Below are 22,653 nucleotides of genomic sequence, written 5' to 3' on the forward strand. Positions count from 1 at the left end.
TCAAAATGAAACCTGAAGGGGTTTTAGAGACAATGGCGCATGCTGTGGGCCAAAGCCATGTCTCAGCACTGAACATCTTAAGTGATTGAAGAAGTGACAAAATCTGTGTTTAGAAATATGACACAATTTACCCAAATGAGGATGTTAATTTTTTCCTGTGGATAGTAAATCAAGCAGTAATTTGCTAATGTGGTTAGACATGTAGATTAGCTCATATTATTTCATGCACATCCATTAGCACATTCGTGTGCTTTTAAATTTAGGAGTGTTTTGATTTGAATTTGAAGGAGAAGAGAGGAGCTAAAGAATCACAATTCAGTCGACTTCCAGCGAAGGACCAATGAATAGGTAATGTGGGCAGTGTGCGTTGAGTAGGCATGAATTATTTAGGAAGTGTGTTTAAAGAGAAGGACCCTAAGATATATTACACTGATAATGAGCAAAAGAAGAACAGAATTAACATGCATACGTACACAGTTATGCCATAGCTTGAAAAAGAGTACTGCACAGCTACACAACTGCACACACACTTTAAATTATAGGCTGGAAAATTGAGAATTTTGAATATGCATAGACAACAACAGCATTCATTCATTCATTTATTCCTTCATTCAAGTTTTATTTTTGCAGCCTTTGCATAATAGTAAGGTTTGATAAATCTGACAAAACGTCTTTTTGGATCTCTAGGGACATCCTGACTTGGAATTATAAATTATGTATAATTTTAACTTTATCACTGCAAGAAGTGTTATTTTAGTCCTAAGGTTAGGGTTATGATTAGTCTGTAGTAATTACCTTTAAACAGTAGAAGTCTATGGTATGTTTTCATTTAGATGTGTTTGGGTTTTGCCTTATTTTTTGGGACACCATGAGGAAAGCACCTTAATAGTAGAGCACAATTCTGGATCAACTGAGAATTTTTTTTGTTTGTTTGTTTAAAATAGAGATTACCATTCTCCCCTGATTCTATACAGACAATTAAACAAAATAACATGTACAGTAATTTACTAGAGGTTTTGACAACATGTTAATTGCTGCAGTCTATTTAGACATACCAAATAATGTTGTAATAAAATGTAAAAATTCAAAAAAGTTTGGTTTGGTTTAATATATTGAACAGATCATTAGCTAGGTATAAATGCAGTCGTCGTCAATGGAAAGTCAGCACCATGATAGTTGTGTGTGTGTGTTTGGTCCTCAGAAACATTCAGGCTGCAACAGGAGAGAATGTGACATAACCGCCTGATGATGTCAGACACAGGAAGTGCTCAGAGAGTGAGCATATGTATCAAACTAATGAACAGACGGTAAATGTACCGACAGCCTCTATGTCCATTTCTGTTTTTTTTTTTCTTACTGTCTCTTCCCTTCTTTACCAGATATATCATTTCTCCTCTCTCTTATATCTCTTTTTCTGCCTCTATCTTTGTTTCCTTCTTCACAACTCTCTCTATATCTGTCCATCTCTTTCCAATCGTTATTCTTTAATTAAGATGATGCTGGGAAGCTTTCTTAGGCACCTGCCACAAGTTGGCTTCAACCCTATTCATTACACCCCCTCCCCATGCGCATGTTCCCCCTCCTTTTCTCCCATCATCCTTTCATCTTTTCCTCCACTTGCCCTGCTGAACTCTCCCCATCCGATCTCTTTGCCAGCGCAGTCAGGGCTGATCCACCGCAAGCTTTCCAAATGCAATAATCCAACAGAAGACACCGTGCCAGGGACTGCATGCGCATGTGTGCGGACGAACTGTATAACTGCACAGCGTTTGAAGGGGGAAAAATAAATCCCTCTCCATCTTTGTGTTTTATCCTCTCCTATCTCTTTGATGTTCCTGTTTCACATATTTAGCCTGCAATATGTTTTGAATCAGTAAGATCCCACAATAGCTATACAGAAATAAAATCAAATGGGCTTTGTCTTATATTATTTTTTTGCATAAGAGAACATTCAGAACTTGGTGAGAAGAAAGCATATATTTATTTTGCATGTCAGTCTTTAAATTTTATAGGAAGCCAATGGAGTGGTGTTATACAGTGCTCAGCGTAAATGAGCAATTTCCAAAATGTTGATAAGACTAAGTTTTACATAACATCTGTTCAACTTATAACATGAAAGTAAGGTTAATAATATAACTTAGAGATCAAAATTTTCAGTTTTACTCAAATTTGGGTGATGCAAAAATGAGTACACCCCATTTGTAGTCTAAATTTTAGACTACAAATGTCTAATTTAACAAGAATTCAATCACAGGTGAGTCTAATTATTCATTACACAGGTGTCCAGCAGACAGTTGACTATAAAAGGGTGTTAAAACCCCTTCCCATTTCATGCTGTCAGCAATGGCACCACATGGAAGAGAAATGTCACAAGACCTGAGAAAGAAAATAATTTCTTTACACCAGAAAGGTGAAGGCTATTATCAGTCAGAATACTGTAGCAGAAGTTTTTCAACCATCTCACAGAGACGTCCAGGTCGTCCACAGAAGTTAACACCTTGACAGGAGCGTCTTCTGATGAGAAGGGTTGAAGAAAATTGGCATGCAAGTGCAGTTATCTAAAGTAGTAGAAAGCCAAACTGGGGTGACTATTTCCCGTGACACAATACGGCGTTCACTGAAGAGGAATGGCATACATGGGTGCCATCCATGAAAGAAGCCTCTCCTAAAGCCCAGGCACAAAAAAGCCCGCCTAGAGTTTGCCAGGGTCCATGCTGACAAAGATGAAGACTCCTGGGACTCTCTGGAGTGATGAGACCAAGGTAAATGCTTTTGGAACTGATGGCTTCAAAACTGTATGGCGTCGCAAGGGTGAGGAATACAAAGAAAAATGCATGGTGCCTACAGTGAAACATGGTGGTGGCAGTGTCCTTATGTGGGGCTGCATGAGTGCTGCTGGTGTCAGGGAGCTGCATTTCATTGATGGCATCATGAATTCACAGATGTACTGCTCTATACTGAAAGAGAAGATGCTACCATCACTCCGTGCCCTTGGGCGTCATGCACTTTTCCAACATGACAATGATCCTAAACACACATCTAAGGTGGATGTTGGATTTCTGAAGAAGAACAGGGTGAAAGTAATTCAGTGGCTCCTGATCTGAACCCAATCGAACACCTATGGGGAATTCTGAAGAGACAAGTTGAGCATCTCTCTCCATCCAGCATCCAGTCTCTAAAAGAGGTCATTCTTGAAGAATGGAAAAAAATAGATCTTGCAAAATGTCACAGATTTGTTCATTCAATGCCTAGACTTGGTGCTGTCATTAAAAATCATGGAGGCCAAACAAAGTTGTTGTAGTAGTTTTTGTTGTGGGGTGTACTCATTTTTGCATCACCCTAATTTGAGTAAAACTGAAAAATGTGTTCTCCAAGTTATATTATTAACCTTACTTTCATGTTATAAGTTAAACAGATGTTATATTAAACTTAGTCTTGTCAACATTTTGGAAATTGTTTTTGTGTTCATTGAGATATTGTTTAAAATGTTACTTTTCAAAGGGGGTGTACACATTTACGCTGAGCACTGTTCTCTTTTTTGGTTCGAGTTAACAACTGAACTGCAGAGTTTTGGATAAGCTGGAGTCTGTTCATTGATTTTTGTGGGAGACCAGTAAAAAGTGCTTTACAGTAATCAAGTCTACTTGAGATAAGAGCATGAATTAATTTTTCTGCATCTTTCTGGTTTAAAAAAGGACACATTTTAAACTTGACTCCAGACATTAAACTGTGACTGAAAAAAATATTTTAAACTTGGAAAAATCACATACTCTGCTTTTAAATAACAAGCTTTGGTCTGTGAGGTTCAGGTACAGTATATAGGTACAGGAAACAGGAAAACAGCTCATAAATCTTTTTTTTTTTTTTTTTTTTTTTTTTTTTTTTTTTTGAAAATGTTAAATTGCAGAGGGTTTTGTGTGTTTAGGATTAGGGGATACATACAGTTTGTACAGTATAAAAATCATTGTCTATGGAAAGTCCCTATTAAACGTGTGTGTGTGTGGCCTGTGCACTGCTGTCATCACCATTGCTGGTCATGTGTGCCAGCCTGCTGTGCCAAGTGACTTGCATTCTGACACAAACACATTGACATCCAGTGAGTGTGTGCTTGTGTGTATGTGTCACATATGTAGTTTGAAAAGCATTGAATTGTAAATGTGTCCTTATCAACACAGTCCTAGCAGCAGATGCTTTAAGAAACAGCTTTCTCAACCTGTGTTGTGAATGAATATATAATTGTTGTGATCTGAAAAGGCCACAATTTGACTGTCAGAAGGGCCAAATCAGCTGAGATGGTGAGCAGATCACAAGGGGAATACATTCATTCTTACATTAATGTTAAGATAGAAAGTTTTGCAGTAGAATTTGATGTATACAGTATGTCTATGGTTCTCAACATAGTACCTTTAGTAATATTTACCCTTAAGTTACTACTATGTAGCTTTTCAGGGCAAATAAGATACAAAGTAGTCCCTTTAAGGGTACTTTTTTACAGTCTATGGTACTGGCACAGTAGTCTCGCATAGCCAGACCTTCAGACTGTTGGCACTGCAGAAGGTCTGGACTCTATCGCAGCTTTCATTGGCCAAGGACCGCCCCAAGAGGACGTTTGACTGACATGTAACACAACCACTCACAGTTCGCTTTGTTTCGCGTCATGTTTAGGGGTGTGAAAATGTAACGTCGATGTCCCTACAATAACAGACCAGCGTGCATCTAATAAATTATTAATTTGTGCAAGTCTACTGCAACAATGGAGCCGCAAACTACACATACTTTTAAATCCAGCGTTTAGTTGATCCTGATAAACGCTCATTGTCACAGTTGTAAACACAAGGGCGTTCTTCTTCCACGAGGGGTTTGGTTTCCAGGTGTGTGATTTTTTTTAATTTTTTTTATTATCTTTATTTTTAATATTCATTGTTTTGTGAATTTGCCCCTTCTGTGATTGATAAAGCCACACTACTAAATGTGTGTTTGTGTCTGTGTCCATTAGCATATCCGTATATGTACTCTACGCACTCCTAAGATCATCCGCGAGACATTAATAGCGCTGTTATATTAACAACATGTCAGAGGGGTTTTTCCTCTTGATCTGAGAGGTGATATTTGCTTATGTGATTATAGTCCTAATATATGCAAGGTTGTGTGTTTTCCCTGCAGTCAATGACACTGAGAATCATTTGCAATGGTAATCAGTGGTTATGGGTAAAGTGACCTTGATGAACATGCGTGGCGTTTATGGTGTACATTACAAGATGTGACAGCTGTTTGTGTGGATTGTGTGTGTGTGTGTGTGTGTGTGTCTTACCCATAGTCTTGAGAGAGGAGTATTTGTTGTAGCCCAGGTTGTTGTGTGGCTGGGACAGAGCCATTGCAGGACTCAAAGGAGGAAACGTGACGTTATTCAGGTGGTTATGCTCTGAAGGAAGAGAGAAAGCGCAAAGGAGCATGGAGAAGGAGGAAAGGAAGCGAAGAGGAGAGAAGGGGACACAAGGAGGAGGGGTGCGTTAGTAAATGGGAAATCAGCACATTTATAGACAGACGAGTGCATGTGATAGGAGAAACTCTGCCATTAATTTAAGTGAGTAAAGGGGAACGTAGGACATGCATAGCCAGAGGAAGATCTTATAGCTCAGAGGTTCCTGTAGAGCACAGCGCTAGCAACGCCAAAATCATGGGTTCAGTTCTCAGGGAACATGTGAACTAATGCCATGGATGTACTTCTATTCACTTAATAAAAGTGTCTTTTGTATAAATGTAAATGCAGGCTGCTCTTGCATAAGGTTATCTTAATGTTTTATGTAAGTATACTGCAAAAATTGATGACAGTTAAAATACTAAAAATCCTTAAAACAAGATCTGTTTAAGCAGCAATGCATAAGATATTAAGACAAGTTTTCAGAGAATATACAGTCTCTTTTACCCTATAAAGCCTACTGTATAATATTTGATATGCAAATTTCCAAGGCCTCTAAATTATCAACATGATCAAAGCTTTGCTGAATGAGTTTTTAGAATTTATTATAATTTCATAAAGCTATGGGAATGTCTGCCATATAAATATCAGCAACTGCACCAAATTGCATACTTTTGCTCAGTTTCCTCCTCAAACTCCATATTCTCTTATATCATGCTATATGAGCCATAAAAGCCTGATCAAATATGATAATCAACAAAAAACACATATCCAATTTTTTTTTAGATTGTCTAAATTCAATAACATATTCCATTTTGTCAGGCTTTACAGTTAAAGTGTATTTTGGTTTGATGCACTGTTTTAAGTATTATCAAGTTAAAAAAAAAAAAAAGTGAAAAAATCTACCAGTACAATAAGACAAAATACAAATATATTCAAAACAAGCCTGTCTTATGCAATGTCAGTTCTCAAATAAACAAACCTTGTTTTTCTAGATATTTTAAACTGCACAAAAAAACAAAAAACGTTTAGTCTTGTCTGGTGCATTAATGTTGTCTCTGATAAACTGAACTGTAAAATAGATGTGGACAACAAAGCTCAGATCAGTTAGTCTTGGAGGAATTTGATGAGAAATGTATGTGAGTTCATATAAAGGACAACAGTGAACATCCACCCACTTTTTTTTAGCAGTTTTGGTTCTGCATGTTTTTTCCCCCATTTATTTTCTTCAAAGGCATTTCAAAAAAGAGTTTTGTCCCTATTATCCCCCTTTTTATAAGATGTAATGTAAGTCTCAAGTGTCCACAGATTGTGTCTGTGAAGTTTCAGCTCAAAATACCCCACAGATAATTTATTATACCATGTTGTAAATACCCATTTTTGAGTGCTAACAAACATGCTGTTTTTGTGCATGTGTCTTTAAATGCAAATGAGCTGCTTAGAGTTGTCAAAACTGGCGACTTTGGTACCACGTCAGTACTGAAATTGAAAAAATGTGACGCTTTGAGCGATTCGTAAATACCTCTGATTGGCCATTGTGTTGACATGCTCATCTGATATGTCTGTGATTGGCTACAATGATCAACATTTCAAACGTTGTAAATAGTCATCAATGACGCTCTTCACCGAGCGCTTACACAGGTACAGGAGCGTTTGAAAGCAGGCATCTATCGCGGACCAGTCCACTGATAGACGCCTTTTTTCAAACGCTCCCGCTTTCAAAACTCTTTCAAATGCAAACACTTCCATGTGCTTTCGTGTGTTGATCATTGTAGCTAATCACAGACATGTCTGATGAGCACGTGAACACAATGGCCAATCAGAGGTGTTTTCGAATCCCCTCAACAATACTAACAAGAACTTTCATCATGAAAGTTTATTATCTGCATGTGTTTTAAAGCTTTATAAGTTTAAACTTCTAATTTATCGTTTTCTGAGCGCACACATCTGAAGCACACGTCTTGAGTATTAAACTAAGTTCTCTTTTATGTTTTATTGTGCTTAAACTGTCAAATACACAAAAGGTTTTCAAAAACATACAGTTGTTAAAAACATACCTATAAAGTTCACATAAACACAGTCAGTTATGTCTGCGAATGTAAACAGCAGGGACAGAAATTGCATGTGTATGTTAGATCTGTAGTGCATTCTCTTCAAAAATTAAACAAATCCACTGCGTCTGCAGCGTCTCAGGTGTCGGAAGTTAATAAAGACTGTTATGTTCACTCTTACATCCAACAACAAAACACCTCAACTGCTTACTAGACATCCTTGTTGATACAGCTGCTCCGGCGTCGAGAAAAACGGCGGACAGTGTACAACTCACTCAAGGCGGGGTCTATGCTAATACGGCAGTGTCCGTCAACAGTTGTGGGTGGGGCCTGTGCAAAGTGATGTCATTTTGTAGAGAATCTGCAAACGGCTTGTTCTGAGACACTGCTTATGATTTATGGGGATTAAAAAAGGAGTGGATACATTTTTATCATTATATGTAAAGATGAATTTTGCAAAAACAAGAAAATCCCGCATTTTTTTGTTTTTTCATATTTCGACTATACACTCTAAAAAATGCTGAGTTAAAAACAACCCAAGTTGGGTTGAAAATGGACAAACCCAGCGATTGGGTTAAATGTTTGCCCAACCTGCTGGGTAGTTTTATTTAAACCAACTATTGTTTAAAAATTGCTATATGGCTAGCTTAAAATGAACCCAAAATAGTTGGGAAATTAAAAACCAGATGCAATTAGAGGCAACAATAATAGACAAAAGGTGAATGTTTATTAATAAGCTTTAATATTTTATTAATATAAATTTAATAGTTTAATAGTTTATTAATATAAATTTATTAATAAGCAATTTAATAAATGTTTATTGTTTAATAATAATTCATTGAACATTAATAAATGTTAATTTCCAACATACTTTGGGTTAATTTTAATTAAGCAATACAGTAATTTTTAAACAATAGTTGAGTTAAATAAAACTACCCAGCAGGTTGGGCAAACATTTAACCCTACCGCTGGGTTAGTCCATTTTCAACCCAACTTGGGTTGTTTTTAACCCAGCATTTTTAGAGTGTACCAGTCTTTTTTCCTACGCACCTATCTATTACCTACAGGTGTGCGATGCTAATTATTCAAAGATGAATTTTGCAAAGTAGGTCCCCTTTAAAGCAAAACCAGCCAGCTCCAATATAAATCACAAGAAAGAAAATAAAAAGGTACATGTCTGTGTACTTAACATCTTTTAATGTGGGAACGAACTAATTATGATATAAAGTATTGCATGATATAAAGTAATTACATCAAATCAGAAATGACTGTTTAATAAAAGACTACTGACTATAAGTATAAAAAAAGACATTAGAATCCACCCATTGTTGATTCGAATAGCAAACAACTCTTACTGCACGCGGTGCAACAGACTTTTAAAAATGATGGTTGAAATGCTTCAGAGACAAACAATCAAAATGCTGTGTGAACTCAACCAGTCAGCATGTTCAGCGCCCAAGTCCCACCCCCGAAAGTTCCTGAACTTTGAAAAAGTACTACCTTGTGAGCAGGGACTTTCTGAGGGGAAAATATTTACCCGGAACTTAATTTAGACCCTGGTTCCTGTGGTCGAAACACACCGAGAACCAACCCAAAGTCCCTTGTTCCTGGGGAAAGTTCCAGTGGAAATGCTGCTTTACTATTCAAAAGCATCTTTACAGACAATTGAAAAAATGGAAAATATAAATGTTTATTGAGAATGTAGATAGACAATTTTGATTAAGTCAAGCTTAATGTGAAACTGAAACTCTTCTGAAACTGAAGGAGACATGTGAGCATCATACACATCTTTTTCTTATGAAAAAATGTAAAGCCATTGATGTCTATTAGAAACAACTGAGATCATATTTCTTTCTTTCCTATGGGCATGTTTGTTAATGCATGCAATTTATGTCCATTTCTGAGGCGGATGTTTGTTAGACTGCTGTATACACGATTATCTGCGGTCTATATGCTGTGCAGAGGTCACTAAAGGTTATTTAGGACACACCTCCTGTGTCCTCCCCTTTGGGCGGAGATGTGTGGACACTGACCCAATTCTGTCAGATCACTATGTGCTTGTGTGTGTATATGCACTTAACGTATGTATGTTAGTGTAATTGCATATGTGTGCTTTTAGTGTGGCAGGACTGATCGTTACTCCACATACACCAAAACTCACATACACGCAGTCCAGTTACAATTAAATCCCCAGGTTATAGCACAGCAAATGGTCACGAACAATAGTTCATGTGCACATGTCATAGGCATTGTGTTTATTGACACTGTCTGGCACATTTTAAAAGGGGTAATTGTGCGTATGCAATCACACATAGAGTTATAAAAAGTATGTTTCTATTTTGCAGTCCAAATATGCTTTCAAATGTGATTTCTGTATATATTTGTGTGTTTGTTTGTTTACTTTTCACAACCTGATGAATTCTGGTCATTTTGAAAATGACAATTAAATATTGCAGCACTAAAGGCTAATGATATGTAAAGTACAGCACTGACATTTATTTTGGTTCTGAAAGTGCTTTTCCCATTCATTTTCTCCACAGGGATTACACACAATTCTTCAGTAAAAGTTCAAAGCAAGGGATCAAACCAACAATCTCCAAAATAAATCATAACATTACACACTTTGATTTGAAACTAAAGAGTATATTAAAATCAGGAAAAATAAGTCTTTTGTAATGATTAAACTACAATCCCATGAAGCATTATGAATGATGCAATCAAATAAAAAATATTGGTACAATATAAAACTATCAATTTATAGGCAGTCTATTGAAGGGGTGGATTCTGGAATCCACTGCTGCTTTAATATATAACTTTTTAAGTGATTTATAATCAAGTTATTAACCAATATTTATTCTTCTAAATATTGAAGCATCTTCAAACACTAGAGAATAATGATGAATATTGTCTGTACCTCTACCGGGGTATCGGGTTCAACCGACTTCAGCCTTGGCTGAAGTTATCTATGTATCTGTGTATGTGCGCTAGTATCCCTTGTTACAATTTGCACCCTGGATGATGGAATGACTTGTTTTTCCTGACAAATTGGCACCAAGAAGAGCAGTTCTATGACCTTGGAGAGTCACTCTCAGGCCTAAACCAGGGTTTTGTTGTCATCTGTATAATCTATGGAGACATGCATTTCTGTCTATCAATCCATCTGTGGACAATTTCTAACTTTGTCTATTTCTTAACCAATCAGAATCATTCAACTTGAAGTAATAACGTAGTTAGTGGACTCAGGTAGAGTATAATTGCTGCTGAATTGAATGTGTACGCAGAGCGGTCTATGAACTCCTTCCTGAGTATTGAAGCTGACTTCTGCTAATGAAACTGCAAACTATCCTTAAAGGGTTAGTTCGCCAAAAATGAAAATAATGTCATTAATTACTCACCCTCATGTCGTTCCACACCCGTAAGACCTTCGTTCATCTTCGGAACATAAATTAACATATTTTTGTTGAAATCTGATGGCTCAGTGAGGCCTGCCTACTAAAAACATATTTAAATCAGTTCATGTGAGTACAGTGGTACTATCTTAATATTATAAAGCGATGAGAATATTCTTTGTGCGCCAAACAAAAACAAAAGCGACTTTTTAACAATATCTAGTGATGGCGATTTCAAAACACTGCTTCAGAGCGTTATGAATCTTTTGAGTCGAATCAGTGATTTGGATTGCGTATCAAACCGCCAAACTGCTGAAACCACATGACTTTGGCGCTCCAATCCACTTATTTGATTCGTAAAGCTCCAACGCTTCAAGAAGCAGTGTTATGAAATCGGCCATCACTAGATATTGTTAAAAAGTCGTTATTTTGTTTTTTTGGCACACAAAAAATATTCTTATTGCTTTATAATATTAAGATAGAACCACTGTACTCACATGAACTGATTTAAATACGTTTTTAGTACCTTTATGGATCTTGAGAGAGGAAATGTCATTGCTCCCTATGGAGGCCTCATGGAGCCATCGGATTTAATAAAAAATATCTTAATTTGTGTTCTGAAGATGAACGAAGGTCTTACGGGTGTAGTACGGCATGAGGGTGAGTAATTAATGACATTATTTTCATTTTTGGGTGAATTAACCCTTTAAATAAAAATTTCTTCAATTTATTTATTTATTTATTTAATTCTGACTCCGGGGCTTCATTCATCATATCTGGACTTTGGGTATTTAATTGTAAATTCCCCTTCAATGTATTTTTATAAACAGTATATACACATACACACTACCATCTAAAGTTTAGGGTCATTAAGAATTTTTGTTTAAAGAAATTAATACTTTTATTCATCAAAAGTGACAGTAAAGACTTACATTTTAACGAAAGATTGCTATTTCATATAAATTCTGTTCTTTTGAGAATTCAAAAATTTTGCTTTGCCATCAAAATAAATTACATTTTATTGAAACATAAAAAAGTTATTCTTAAGGGCCATTTACACAGTACTGTTTTCAAATGAAAACAAATTTGCATTTATCTTCAATTCACAACAAAAGCATTTTGGGGGTCTGAAAATGCAAACTTTTGCAAGTTTTAGAAAACGATAACATTGTCTCTGTGTAAACTACAAAAACACGAATTTGTGTGAGAACAGCGTGAGAACAGTGATGTCCTGCGCATGCGTATTACGCGTTCAGTCTATAGGCGCGTAGTGTTTACAAAGTGACCGCCAACTACTGGCCTGGCATCATAATACAGCATTTTTAGTCATTTTCGCGGATCAGTGTGAACAGAAATTATTTTGACATTGTTGTTGTCTGTACATGACACTCTCAAATGCAAAGGAAAAACATTTTTAGTGCATCATTGTCGTATAATTAACGTACCCTGAATTGTAACAGTATTTCAAAATATTACTGCTTTTACTGTATTTTTGATAAATAAATGCAGCCGTGGTGGTGAGCATAAGAGACTTCTCTCAAAGACATAAAAAATTTCGGTCCCACTTTATATTAAGTGGCCTTAACTAATATGCACTTACATTAAAAAATAAGTACAATGTACTTATTGGGTTCATATTGAATTGCAAAACACTTTTGCTGCTATTGAGGTGGGATACGGGTAAGGTTAGGGAAAGCTTTGGTGGTATGGGTAGGTTTAAGGGTAGGGGTAAGGTGTAAGGGATGGGTCAACAGTGTAATTATAAATGTAATTACAGAAATTAATTACAGATGTAATTACATGCAGGTGTTTTTAAAATATAAGTACAATGTAAAAACATGTATGTACACAATAAGTGCATTGTATCAAATGATTAATTTAAATGTAAGTACGTAGTAGTTAAGGCCACTTAATATAAAATGGGTCCAAAATTTCCAACCCCAAACTTGAATGGTAGTGTAGTTTCTGAACTCTTTTGTCTTGATGTGTTTGTGTTGATTCTTTGGTGGATTGTTCTCTTTTGAGATTTGTTCATCACCTGGAATTTTCCTATTAAATAAGATTTTTTTTTTTTTTAAGTTGAAAAAATGCTGATGACTTCTACAGAAGCATATACCATTGATTAATTAATTATTTATTTATTTTTTTTTTTTTTTTTTTTTTATCAAATTCTCTATGGTGAAAATGAATGAGATTTTTATTTCCAGGACCTGGCTGATGCATTCATTTATTTTGAATATAGTCACAGCTAAATATAGCTAAATATTTTGAATATAGTCACAGCTAAATATAGCTAAATATTTTGAATATAGTCACAGCTTTTGAATATACACAGCTTGTGTATGCAGCTGCAGCATTGTATTGTCCAATAAGCATTCAGCACTAGTGTTATGTGTTTTAAAATACTTTATATATTTTATATAGGCTATATCATGTTTTATGCAACTAAAAGACACATTTCTTCTGGTCTCTCTCCAGTTTCAGTCTTTGCAGTAAAACCTGGCTGATTTAGACCATGTTCTGTCAAACTCCAGGCCAACCCAATCTCATTCACAACAGGAGATTTCTGTCTATTCCTCCACTTTAATTCTCTTTCATCTCTTTCATCTCTCTCTCTCTCTCTCTCTCTCTCTCTCTCCGTTTCAGTCCTTCATTCACTCACAAGCAAAAGTTTCAAACTAAATTCTCAGATGTAGTTCTGTAATGCTCACCTGAAATGACTTTTTTAACGAATGACTTACAGTACTCTAGCCTTCATAACACAAAAACACCATTTATCATCACAGCCATGAGTATATAAAACTATGTTATGAATTATGTTTTGGTGAAAAAAAAAAATATATATATATATTTTAAAAACTGCTATAAAAGGGTAGAATTTGGTGCCTTTGACTAATACCACAATATACTTAAATATATAAATTTAATAGACATGCATTTCTCTCTTTGTCTCTTTCTGGATCGTATCATTTGCTGTAACTAGATTCTTGCATCATTCTTCTCTGGGCGGATTGTGTTCTTTAAGGACATATAAAATAAGATATCTCTAACACTCCACACCAATCTAGTGTTTCTCTCCAGAGGCTTGTTCTAGAATAGAAGTGTCAGACTCCAAATAATTGCAACAGCATTCTTTCTCCGTTCCTTCTGATTCTTGGTTTTTTTTCTCTGTTCATTAGGCTATGTTGTGAAAGAGAATGGGTAAAACAGACTGTGGTAATGTTTGGAAAAACGGATAATATATCAATCACGCAGAGAGATCCTTTAATTAACAGCCCAGATTTGCCAATCTTCCGTTCAATGGCTTAAAAAAGAATGTCAGTTTGTAATTGAGATTGGTCAGAGGATCCTCCTCCCTCTTGCATGTGAAGTGATACTCCAATGCAGGAGTGTCCAATCCTGTTCCAAAATATCTGCCTGGAAAGATCTAATGATCATGAAGACCTTGATTATGTGTTTAATAACGGTTGGAGCTAAACTCTGTAGGTTGGCCTCCTTAATTTTAATGTGCATTTGAAAATGTAATTTTTTGGATGTTTAAAGTACAATAACGGTGTTAACAAAAAGCACCTTTTCTCAGAAGTCTAAACACACACATTTTCATTCTAGATAGCATTTGATTGGACAAAAATGAGTAGTGCAGGATAAGTCATCAATATTTTTGGTCTTTTTCCTGAGAAGAAAATATTTTAAGTTTTAAATGCATATATCTGCTAAAACTTCATCTTCACCTGTTATCAAGGCCCAAGCCCCGAAACAGCGAACACGACCAACATGAAGTCAGATATTTTGGTTTGAATGAGGATATTTTGAGTAATAAGGCTCTGAGTTTTTAAGTACTCTTTGTAGGAGATTCATGCAATCACCACCAAACTTGGTCAACATAAAACAAAGACACTGAAGATGCTAAATTGCAAATGATTATAGGATATTTTGAACAGTGTTGCTATGGTGAGGGATTAAATGACAAAAAAAGAGAACCAAGAAGTGTCTCATATCATGTAAAATCATTGTTTGTTTTAAATTAAGATTGTATGTTGCCCATCATGCACAGGTTTTCTTAAGCCACCAGGATGGCACCAGGGTTTGGGCCCGTCATCACTGCTTGCAGCTATATTTAAACTTTGAACTTTACAAAGCATATATTATTTTTTCCTTTTAGTCTATGTACGGTAGCTGTTGATGACGGTTGTTGATAGGCTGCTATTACAGACTGGTCTGAAATCGGCTGTGAGGGTAAATTTTCTGCCAGAAGAGAGAATTCCTGGTCTGTCAGTGCACAATGCCTGGAAGTCCATGCTGTTCCAAGTTCTAGCGCTGGTGGATTGACATTTCGAGCACGAGGCTCTGAGCGATATTTCTGCGGTCAGGCTGAAGTTGTAATCTAATAATGTAAACTCCATTACACGCATCAGACTCTGATGAAATCAGACATACAGTATAGTGTCTCACACTGTCTCTGCCCCTCACCCCAACCTCTCACTCTCTTTCTTTTCTTGATTTGTTTGCATATTATTCTTTCATTCTCTCCACTGATTACTGTGAAATTAATAAGCAAGAAATGAAGAATTAAAGATCACAACTCAATCCATCTGATACTACAAAATTTTGGGGGGTGGGGACACTATTTCTTAATGACATCATGTGACATGTTAAAGGTTAAAAATATATTGCTTGCCTCTATATTCTCACTGCACTCCATTGTTTGTTCCTCATTGTAGATGATTGGGTGATGGGTGGGCAACCTGCGCTCCTCTCAGTCTGGAGATGCGTAACTTAACGAACTGCTAAATGGCAATTGAAATAGTTCCCTGTCACGGCCCCTTTTCCCAATGGGAGTCTGACGTTCGCGTAATAATTAATAATAACCGCATGACGATAACTGCAGGGATCTGGTACCCTGGTGAGGTGCGGACTCTGACCTAGTGAGGACAAATAGGGGAGAATAATTGTTTGTTTTAGATTACTGATTAGATTTTGCTGATTAGATTTTGCTGCTTAAGGATTGTTGAAATGGTTAGATTGGTTTTGGCTGCTTGTTGCTTCAACCCTGTTATTATTTTCTCTTTTTTGAGAGCTGTTGATCAATGTCCGTCAGGGTTGGGGTATAAATCAGTTCACAAATTGTTCTTCAGTGACTAAAGCACACCACATTCATTCCACTCCTTTTTAATGGCTGGCTTAGAGAAGGTACATGAGGGAATATCATTATGCTTGGATAAGGAATGAGTTCGGTAAGAAATTTAAATCAAGAGTCACAATGTAGAGTTAAAGCGTGAAGTCAAAGTATGGAGTCACGATGATGTTATAATCAGTGTTGGGTAAGTTACTCTAAAAAAGTAATTATTTACAAGTTACTAATTACATATTCAATAGTGTAATGAGATTACTGTACAAATTACTCTCTCCAAAAAGTATTTAATTACTTATTACTAGTTACTTTCTAAGTCCTATATCAACCTCAACGAGTTAATAAATAATACAAGGATAGACATGAAATGGCTCTTTTAATTCTTTCAAATAAATAATATAAAACTACATTAATTATTCTGGTCACACTTTAGATTAGGGTCCAATTCTCACTATTAACTAACTATTAACTTTTGCCTCAATAAACTCCTAATTACTGCTTATTAATACTTGGTTAAGTAGTTGTTAAAGGTTCTCTAAGCGATCCTGGGTGGAGTAACTTCCTGTTGACGTTCGAAGTGTTGTCAAACAAAACAGAGGCTAGCTAGACCCTCCCTCCTCCTCCTCCTCCCCCTCCCATCCGTGCTTCCTGAAACAGTCATGAACGCGCATTTAAAATCATTCTTGTCGGTTATTGGCTGGAGCATGTTTATTATGATTCGTGGTCCAGGCTGCACCAGTTTGTTTTTGTTGCCGTTTTTGGAGCTTGTGGCGACTACAGAGACCGCGTTTTTTTACAGTGTGTTCAGGGGACAGACAGCTAGCGGATAGTGAGGAGATGTTTGCTGTATGTGACAAAAAATGTTTTGGCCTAAAAATGCGTGACATCACTTAGAGCACCTTTAAGTTTAAGTATTGGGTAGGATTAAGGATGTAGAATAAGGGGTCCCACTTTATATTAAGTGGCCTTAACTACTATGTATTTACATTTAAATTAATCATTTGATACAATGCACTTATTGTGTACATACATGTTTTTACATTGTACTTATATTTTAAAAACACCTGCATGTAATTACATCTGTAATTAATTTCTGTAATTACATTTATAATTACACTGTTGACCCATCCCTTAACCCTTACCCCTACCCTTAAACCTACCCATACCACCAAAGCTTTCCCTAACCTTACCCGTATCCCACCTCAATAGCTGCAAATGTGAATTTTGCAATTCAATATGAACCCAATAAGTACATCGTACTTATTTTTTTATGTTAGTACATAGTAGTTAAGACCACTTAATATAAAGTGGGACCGAATAAGGTATTGCAGAATAAGGCATTAGTATGTGCTATTTAAATACTAATAAATAGCCAACATCCCATTAATATTCATGCTAATAACCAACTAGATAATAGTGAGAATTGGACACTAAACTAAAGTGTTACCATTATTCTTATGTACTCACCAAAGTATTTAAAGTGAGAAGGATACATAAAAACTTTTCCAAAGGAAAAGTAATTGAATTACAGTAACTAAATACTTAACTTGTTACACCCAACACTGGTCATAATGGAAGTAAAACAGAGACAAAATGGAATAGAGTCAAAATGGTTAACAATGATATTACAATAGAATTCCAGTGGATTTACAATAGATTCACAATGATACACAGTTCACAATATAGAAGGGGTGTAACAATATTCAAACCGAACTGAAAAACCGTGATTCACCACCCACGGTATGTACCGCGATACTCTCATGGCGTACCGAATGTGCCCCCTGCTGCCCCGCCCAGCTCTGTCCCATTGGATCTACATAATGAATACAGCGTAGCCTAACCACCATTAACCACCAATAATCGCAATAAGCTCCATGTTTGTTACTTTTGATAAGAAACAAAGTGTCATCTTTCAAATTCTGTCCATTTTATCATGAAATTCAAACAAAAAATGCCATTTTGATGCTCTTTAATGTGCCGTGACAGATCTCTGTACAGGCACCTCAGTTCATGCGTCAGCGCGGAGCACGAGTGAATGTGATCATCTCTTCCTCTTTAATACTAGTTACAGAATAAACATGAATGGACATCTGAAGGTATGTTGAAAGACACAGTTTAACTTACTGAAAGTGTAATATCTTGTGTAATCGCTCAATCAGTGTTTCAGTGGCGGAAAGATGTCAATAAAACAGTTTGTAAACACTGTGTCATTTATCTCAGGCGAGTCCACACAGCTTGTTAGTTCGCCAGAGAAATGAACTCTTTCGCTAAATTTATTCACTATATTAGCCTATATATTCATTATATTTTCTTAACTTGTTAGTGATGTCTTGATTATTTAATGTATGTTTAAATAAATCTTTCATGAAAATGACAGCCACTGTGTAAATGATTATATTTCAACAACGAATTGAAGTAAAAACATAATTTTATAATTAGATTTAGAAGTTAATGCAAAAACTGCCTTATGTGCAGTTTACATGTTTGCATACAACTTGTTATTTGAGTGTTGATTATTATATTTAAATAAATGGCAACTGAATTTAGGCAAATAGTTAGGGATCTGTTGTTAACGTTTAAAGGATTAGTCCACTTTTAAATACACTTTTCCTGATAAATTTACTCACCCCCATGTCATCCAAGATGTTCATGTCTTTCTTTCGTCAGTCGAAAAGTGGATTTCAATGGCTACCAACAGATTGAAGGTCAAAATTACAGTTTCAGTGCAGCTTCAAGGGCTTTAAACGATACCAGACGAGTAATAAGGGTCTTATCTAGCGAATCGATCAGTCATTTTCGAAAAAAATACAACCGTTTATGGTTTATAAACAAAATATCGCCTTGAACGTACTTTCCGCTTCCGCATTCTTCATAACGCTTACGCTGAATGTCCTACGCCTTCCCTAATCCACTTTTTGACTGACGAAAGAAAGACATGAACATCTTGGATGACATGGGGGTGAGTAAATTTATCAGGAAAAGTGTATTTAAAAGTGGACTAATCCTTTAATATTATAGTAATGTGCAAGTAAGGCTATAGATTACAGCATTAGCAGAGCTACATTTTTATCCTTAAGAAACTTTTAATTATAATTGAATTCATTTAATGACAGAGATACAATTTGTTCAGTAAACCACTGTTTAACTAAAAAAAAGCAATTTTGTTGCTTTTTCTCCCCCTCCTGCACCAAACCGCACCATACCAAAATGTGACTTAAAAACTGAGGTACGTCCCGAACCGTCAGTTTTGTGTACCGATCCATGCCTACAATATAGTCACAAAAAGAGCCACAATGGAGCTTGTCATAGGGTAAAACCGGTTTTATTTTCTAGCGAACATATGATATAGCTTTTTTCTGATAGATTATTTTATATGAAGTGTCTGATAACTGATATGCAGATTTTTAAAAAGTCGAGCTAGGATCCAAACAATATATCAAACAATTGCGTTATGCAAATTATTTAGGTTACACCATCTCTGTATACCATTCACCATGTGCTTCTGTTTCGACAAAGTAGAAAGCAAAGTAATATACTGAGTAGGAAGTAATATATAATATAAATATATATAAATATACTGTCACATTGGAACCGCAAAAGAAATCACAGTTGAGCGTTTGGCAGATAAAACTTGTAGTGTTTTCTGAAAGTAAAGGTCAGGTATCAATGGAGAATCACACTGAAGAGACATAAAGAAGTACTGTATGTTGAACCTTACAGATTAAATCATTTTCATTTACTGTATATAGAAGGAGTTTTCCTGCTGTTCTTGAGCATCCACAGGAGGTTCATCTTAACTTTTTGAGACAGACTTTACAATACTTTGTAGAGCGATTTCTCACTGAAGAACAATGTGTACGGCAGGAAAAGCGTTTGATATCCATCCTTGGATCTGCTCCATTGGAGTTGGAGAATTCTGTTCTCTGAGGGCAAGCGGTCCCTCGGGATAGAATTCAATCAAACACACAAGGCTCGCCACAGAAAACGCAGTACTTCTCATTAATAATGCATAATCCCACTCAGGAAGAAAGAGCAATCAACATGCATATTCATTTAGCTTTTTAAATATTACTGTCCAGCCCTTTTTAGGCTTTGAAGAGCATTTACAGCAAGGATGAGAGAGAACGAGAGAGCAAGACAGGGGGGAAAAAAAGATAAAGGAAGGGTAAAATAACCTAATATGCAAAAGAAATATTGACTGCCACAAGGAAAAGAGAGAGTAAGACAAGGCCACATTGCCTTGCTTTATCGCTTCAGAAGTGGAATTGAGTTTGTGCGGTTGTGTGTGTGTGCGTGTGTGTGTGTGTAAGATCAGCTCTTTTGTCACACCTCTCCAAGTACACACTTAGAATTTACTTGAATTGGCTCTGATATAATTTGACGAATAATGAGTAGTGACAGTGATGGCTTGTGTGACTCTACTGGCTCTCTCTCTCTCTCTCTCTCTCTCTCTCTCACACACACACACACACACACCTTTTTCTGTCAAACAAATACATTTGGCCCCAGATCTATGCCACAACACACAACCTGACACAGTTTACTGCTGTCAACGTGCATTTAGTTACACACACACAGGTTTGTTTTTGTGAATTGTGGGGACACCCCCCTACACTATCCCCCTACACTACCCCTACCCCTAAACCTACCCATCACAGGAAACTGTGCACACTTTTACTTTCTCACAAAAATTAATTGTGTATGATTTATACGCCTTTTGAAAATTGGGGACATTGGGTAATGTCCTCATAAGTCACCCTCTCCTTGTAATACCTATGTCATACCCATGTCATTATACAAATTTGTGTCCTGATATGTCACAAAAACATGCGCGCACACACACACACACACACACTTATACTTGAATATGTGGTTTACGGGGACTCTCTATTGGTGTAATGGTTTTTATACTGTACAAACTATCTCCTAACCCTAAATCTCTCCATCACAGAAAACTTTTGCCATTTTGTCATATATATATACACAAATGTGTATATATATATATATATATATATATATATATATATATATATATATATATATATATACAGGGAGTGCAGAATTATTAGGCAAGTTGATTTTCTGATCATATTTTTTTCCCAAGCACATTTTACCAATTCCAATCCACATCAATCTTAATAACTACTATTAATATTGTTTTTAATCATTTATAAGTGATATATAATTGTTCATGAAGGCTGGAAATGAAAAATGCCTTATATTCAGGTGTGCAGAATTATTAGGCAAGTTTTCTTTTACAGGCAAAATGAGCCAAAAAAGAGATTTAACTCAGACTGAAAAGTCAAAAATTATTAAATACTCATGAGAAGGACGCAATACTAATGCAATACTAGAAATTGCAAAGTTAAAGCATGACCAAGGGACAGCAAAATGCTCATTGGGTCAGCGGGTCAGACAAAAACAGGTGGAAAAGAAAAGACACATGTTAACTGCAAAATAATTAAGAATTAAGGTGAAGAATTAAGTGTGAAACCATCAGGAACCCTTTAGTCTCCAGCGCCACCATTTTCCAGAGCTGCAACCTACCTGGAGTCTCCAGAAGTGCAAGGTGTTAGGATCTCAGAGACTTAGGTTAGCTAAAGAATCCTAAAAAATGACCCGCACTTGATAAGAATCACAAGCTGAAGTGTTATAAAATACATGAAGACTGGGTTTTAATAGGGCTTATAGACAGACAGCTTGAGAATGACTCCTGATGGACCAGCACCACATCCTCTTGTACCACTGTTTGAAGAATTTATCCAGAATCTGGCAGTAAGGTGTTTGAGTTCACTTTTAGTCCATCTCTTATCCTGAAATGTCTGTCTTGCAGAGATGGACTAAAAATGATCTTCCAAAACTTACTGCCAGATTCTGGAAGATAAATTCTTCAAACAGTGATACAAGAGGATGTGGTGCTGGTCCTTCAGGAGTCACTCTCAAGCTGTCTGTTTATAAGGCCTATAAAAACCCAGTCTTCATGTATTTTATAACACTTCAGCTTGTGATTCTTATCAAGTGCGGGTCATTTTTTAGGATTCTTTAGCTAACCTAAGTCTCTGAGATCCTGAGACCTTGCACTTCTGGAGACTCCAGGTAGGTTGCAGTTCTGGAAAATGGTGGCGCTGGAGACTAAAGGGTTCCTGATGGTTTCACACATAATTCTTAATTATTTTGCAGTTAACGTGTCTTTTCTTTTCCACCTGTTTTTGTCTGACCCCGCTGACCCAATGAGCATTTTGCTGTCCCTTGGTCATGCTTTAACTTTGCAATTTCTAGTATTGCATTAGTATTGCGTCCTTCTCATGAGTATTTAATAATTTTTGACTTTTCAGTCTGAGTTAAATCTCTTTTTTGGCTCATTTTGCCTGTAAAAGAAAACTTGCCTAATAATTCTGCACACCTGAATATAAGGCATTTTTCATTTCCAGCCTTCATGAACAATTATATATCACTTATAAATGATTAAAAACAATATTAATAGTAGTTATTAAGATTGATGTGGATTGGAATTGGTAAAATGTGCTTGGGAAAAAAATATGATCAGAAAATCAACTTGCCTAATAATTCTGCACTCCCTGTATATATATATATATATATATATATATATATATATATATATATATACACACACACTGATTTAATTTTAGCTTACTTTGCTTA

The 22,653-nt window shown here is 36.1% G+C and overlaps 1 protein-coding gene across 2 annotated transcripts in view; it reads right to left on the reverse strand.

Annotated features, from left to right (window-relative positions):
• Positions 1-22,653, reverse strand: part of LOC125273580 (protein shisa-9) — a 95,075-nt gene that overhangs the window by 8,946 nt on the left and 63,476 nt on the right. Inside the window, exon 4 of one of the 2 annotated variants that reach the window (XM_048199079.1) lies at positions 5,312-5,422. The exons of the other annotated variant lie outside the window; for it this stretch is intronic. Coding sequence (XP_048055036.1) covers positions 5,312-5,422 — 111 coding nt within the window. The remainder of the gene's footprint in view (positions 1-5,311; positions 5,423-22,653) is intronic. 2 annotated transcript variants of the gene reach the window in all.

Source organism: Megalobrama amblycephala, linkage group LG1 (assembly GCF_018812025.1).
Source record: "Megalobrama amblycephala isolate DHTTF-2021 linkage group LG1, ASM1881202v1, whole genome shotgun sequence".
Taxonomy (NCBI): domain Eukaryota; kingdom Metazoa; phylum Chordata; class Actinopteri; order Cypriniformes; family Xenocyprididae; genus Megalobrama; species Megalobrama amblycephala.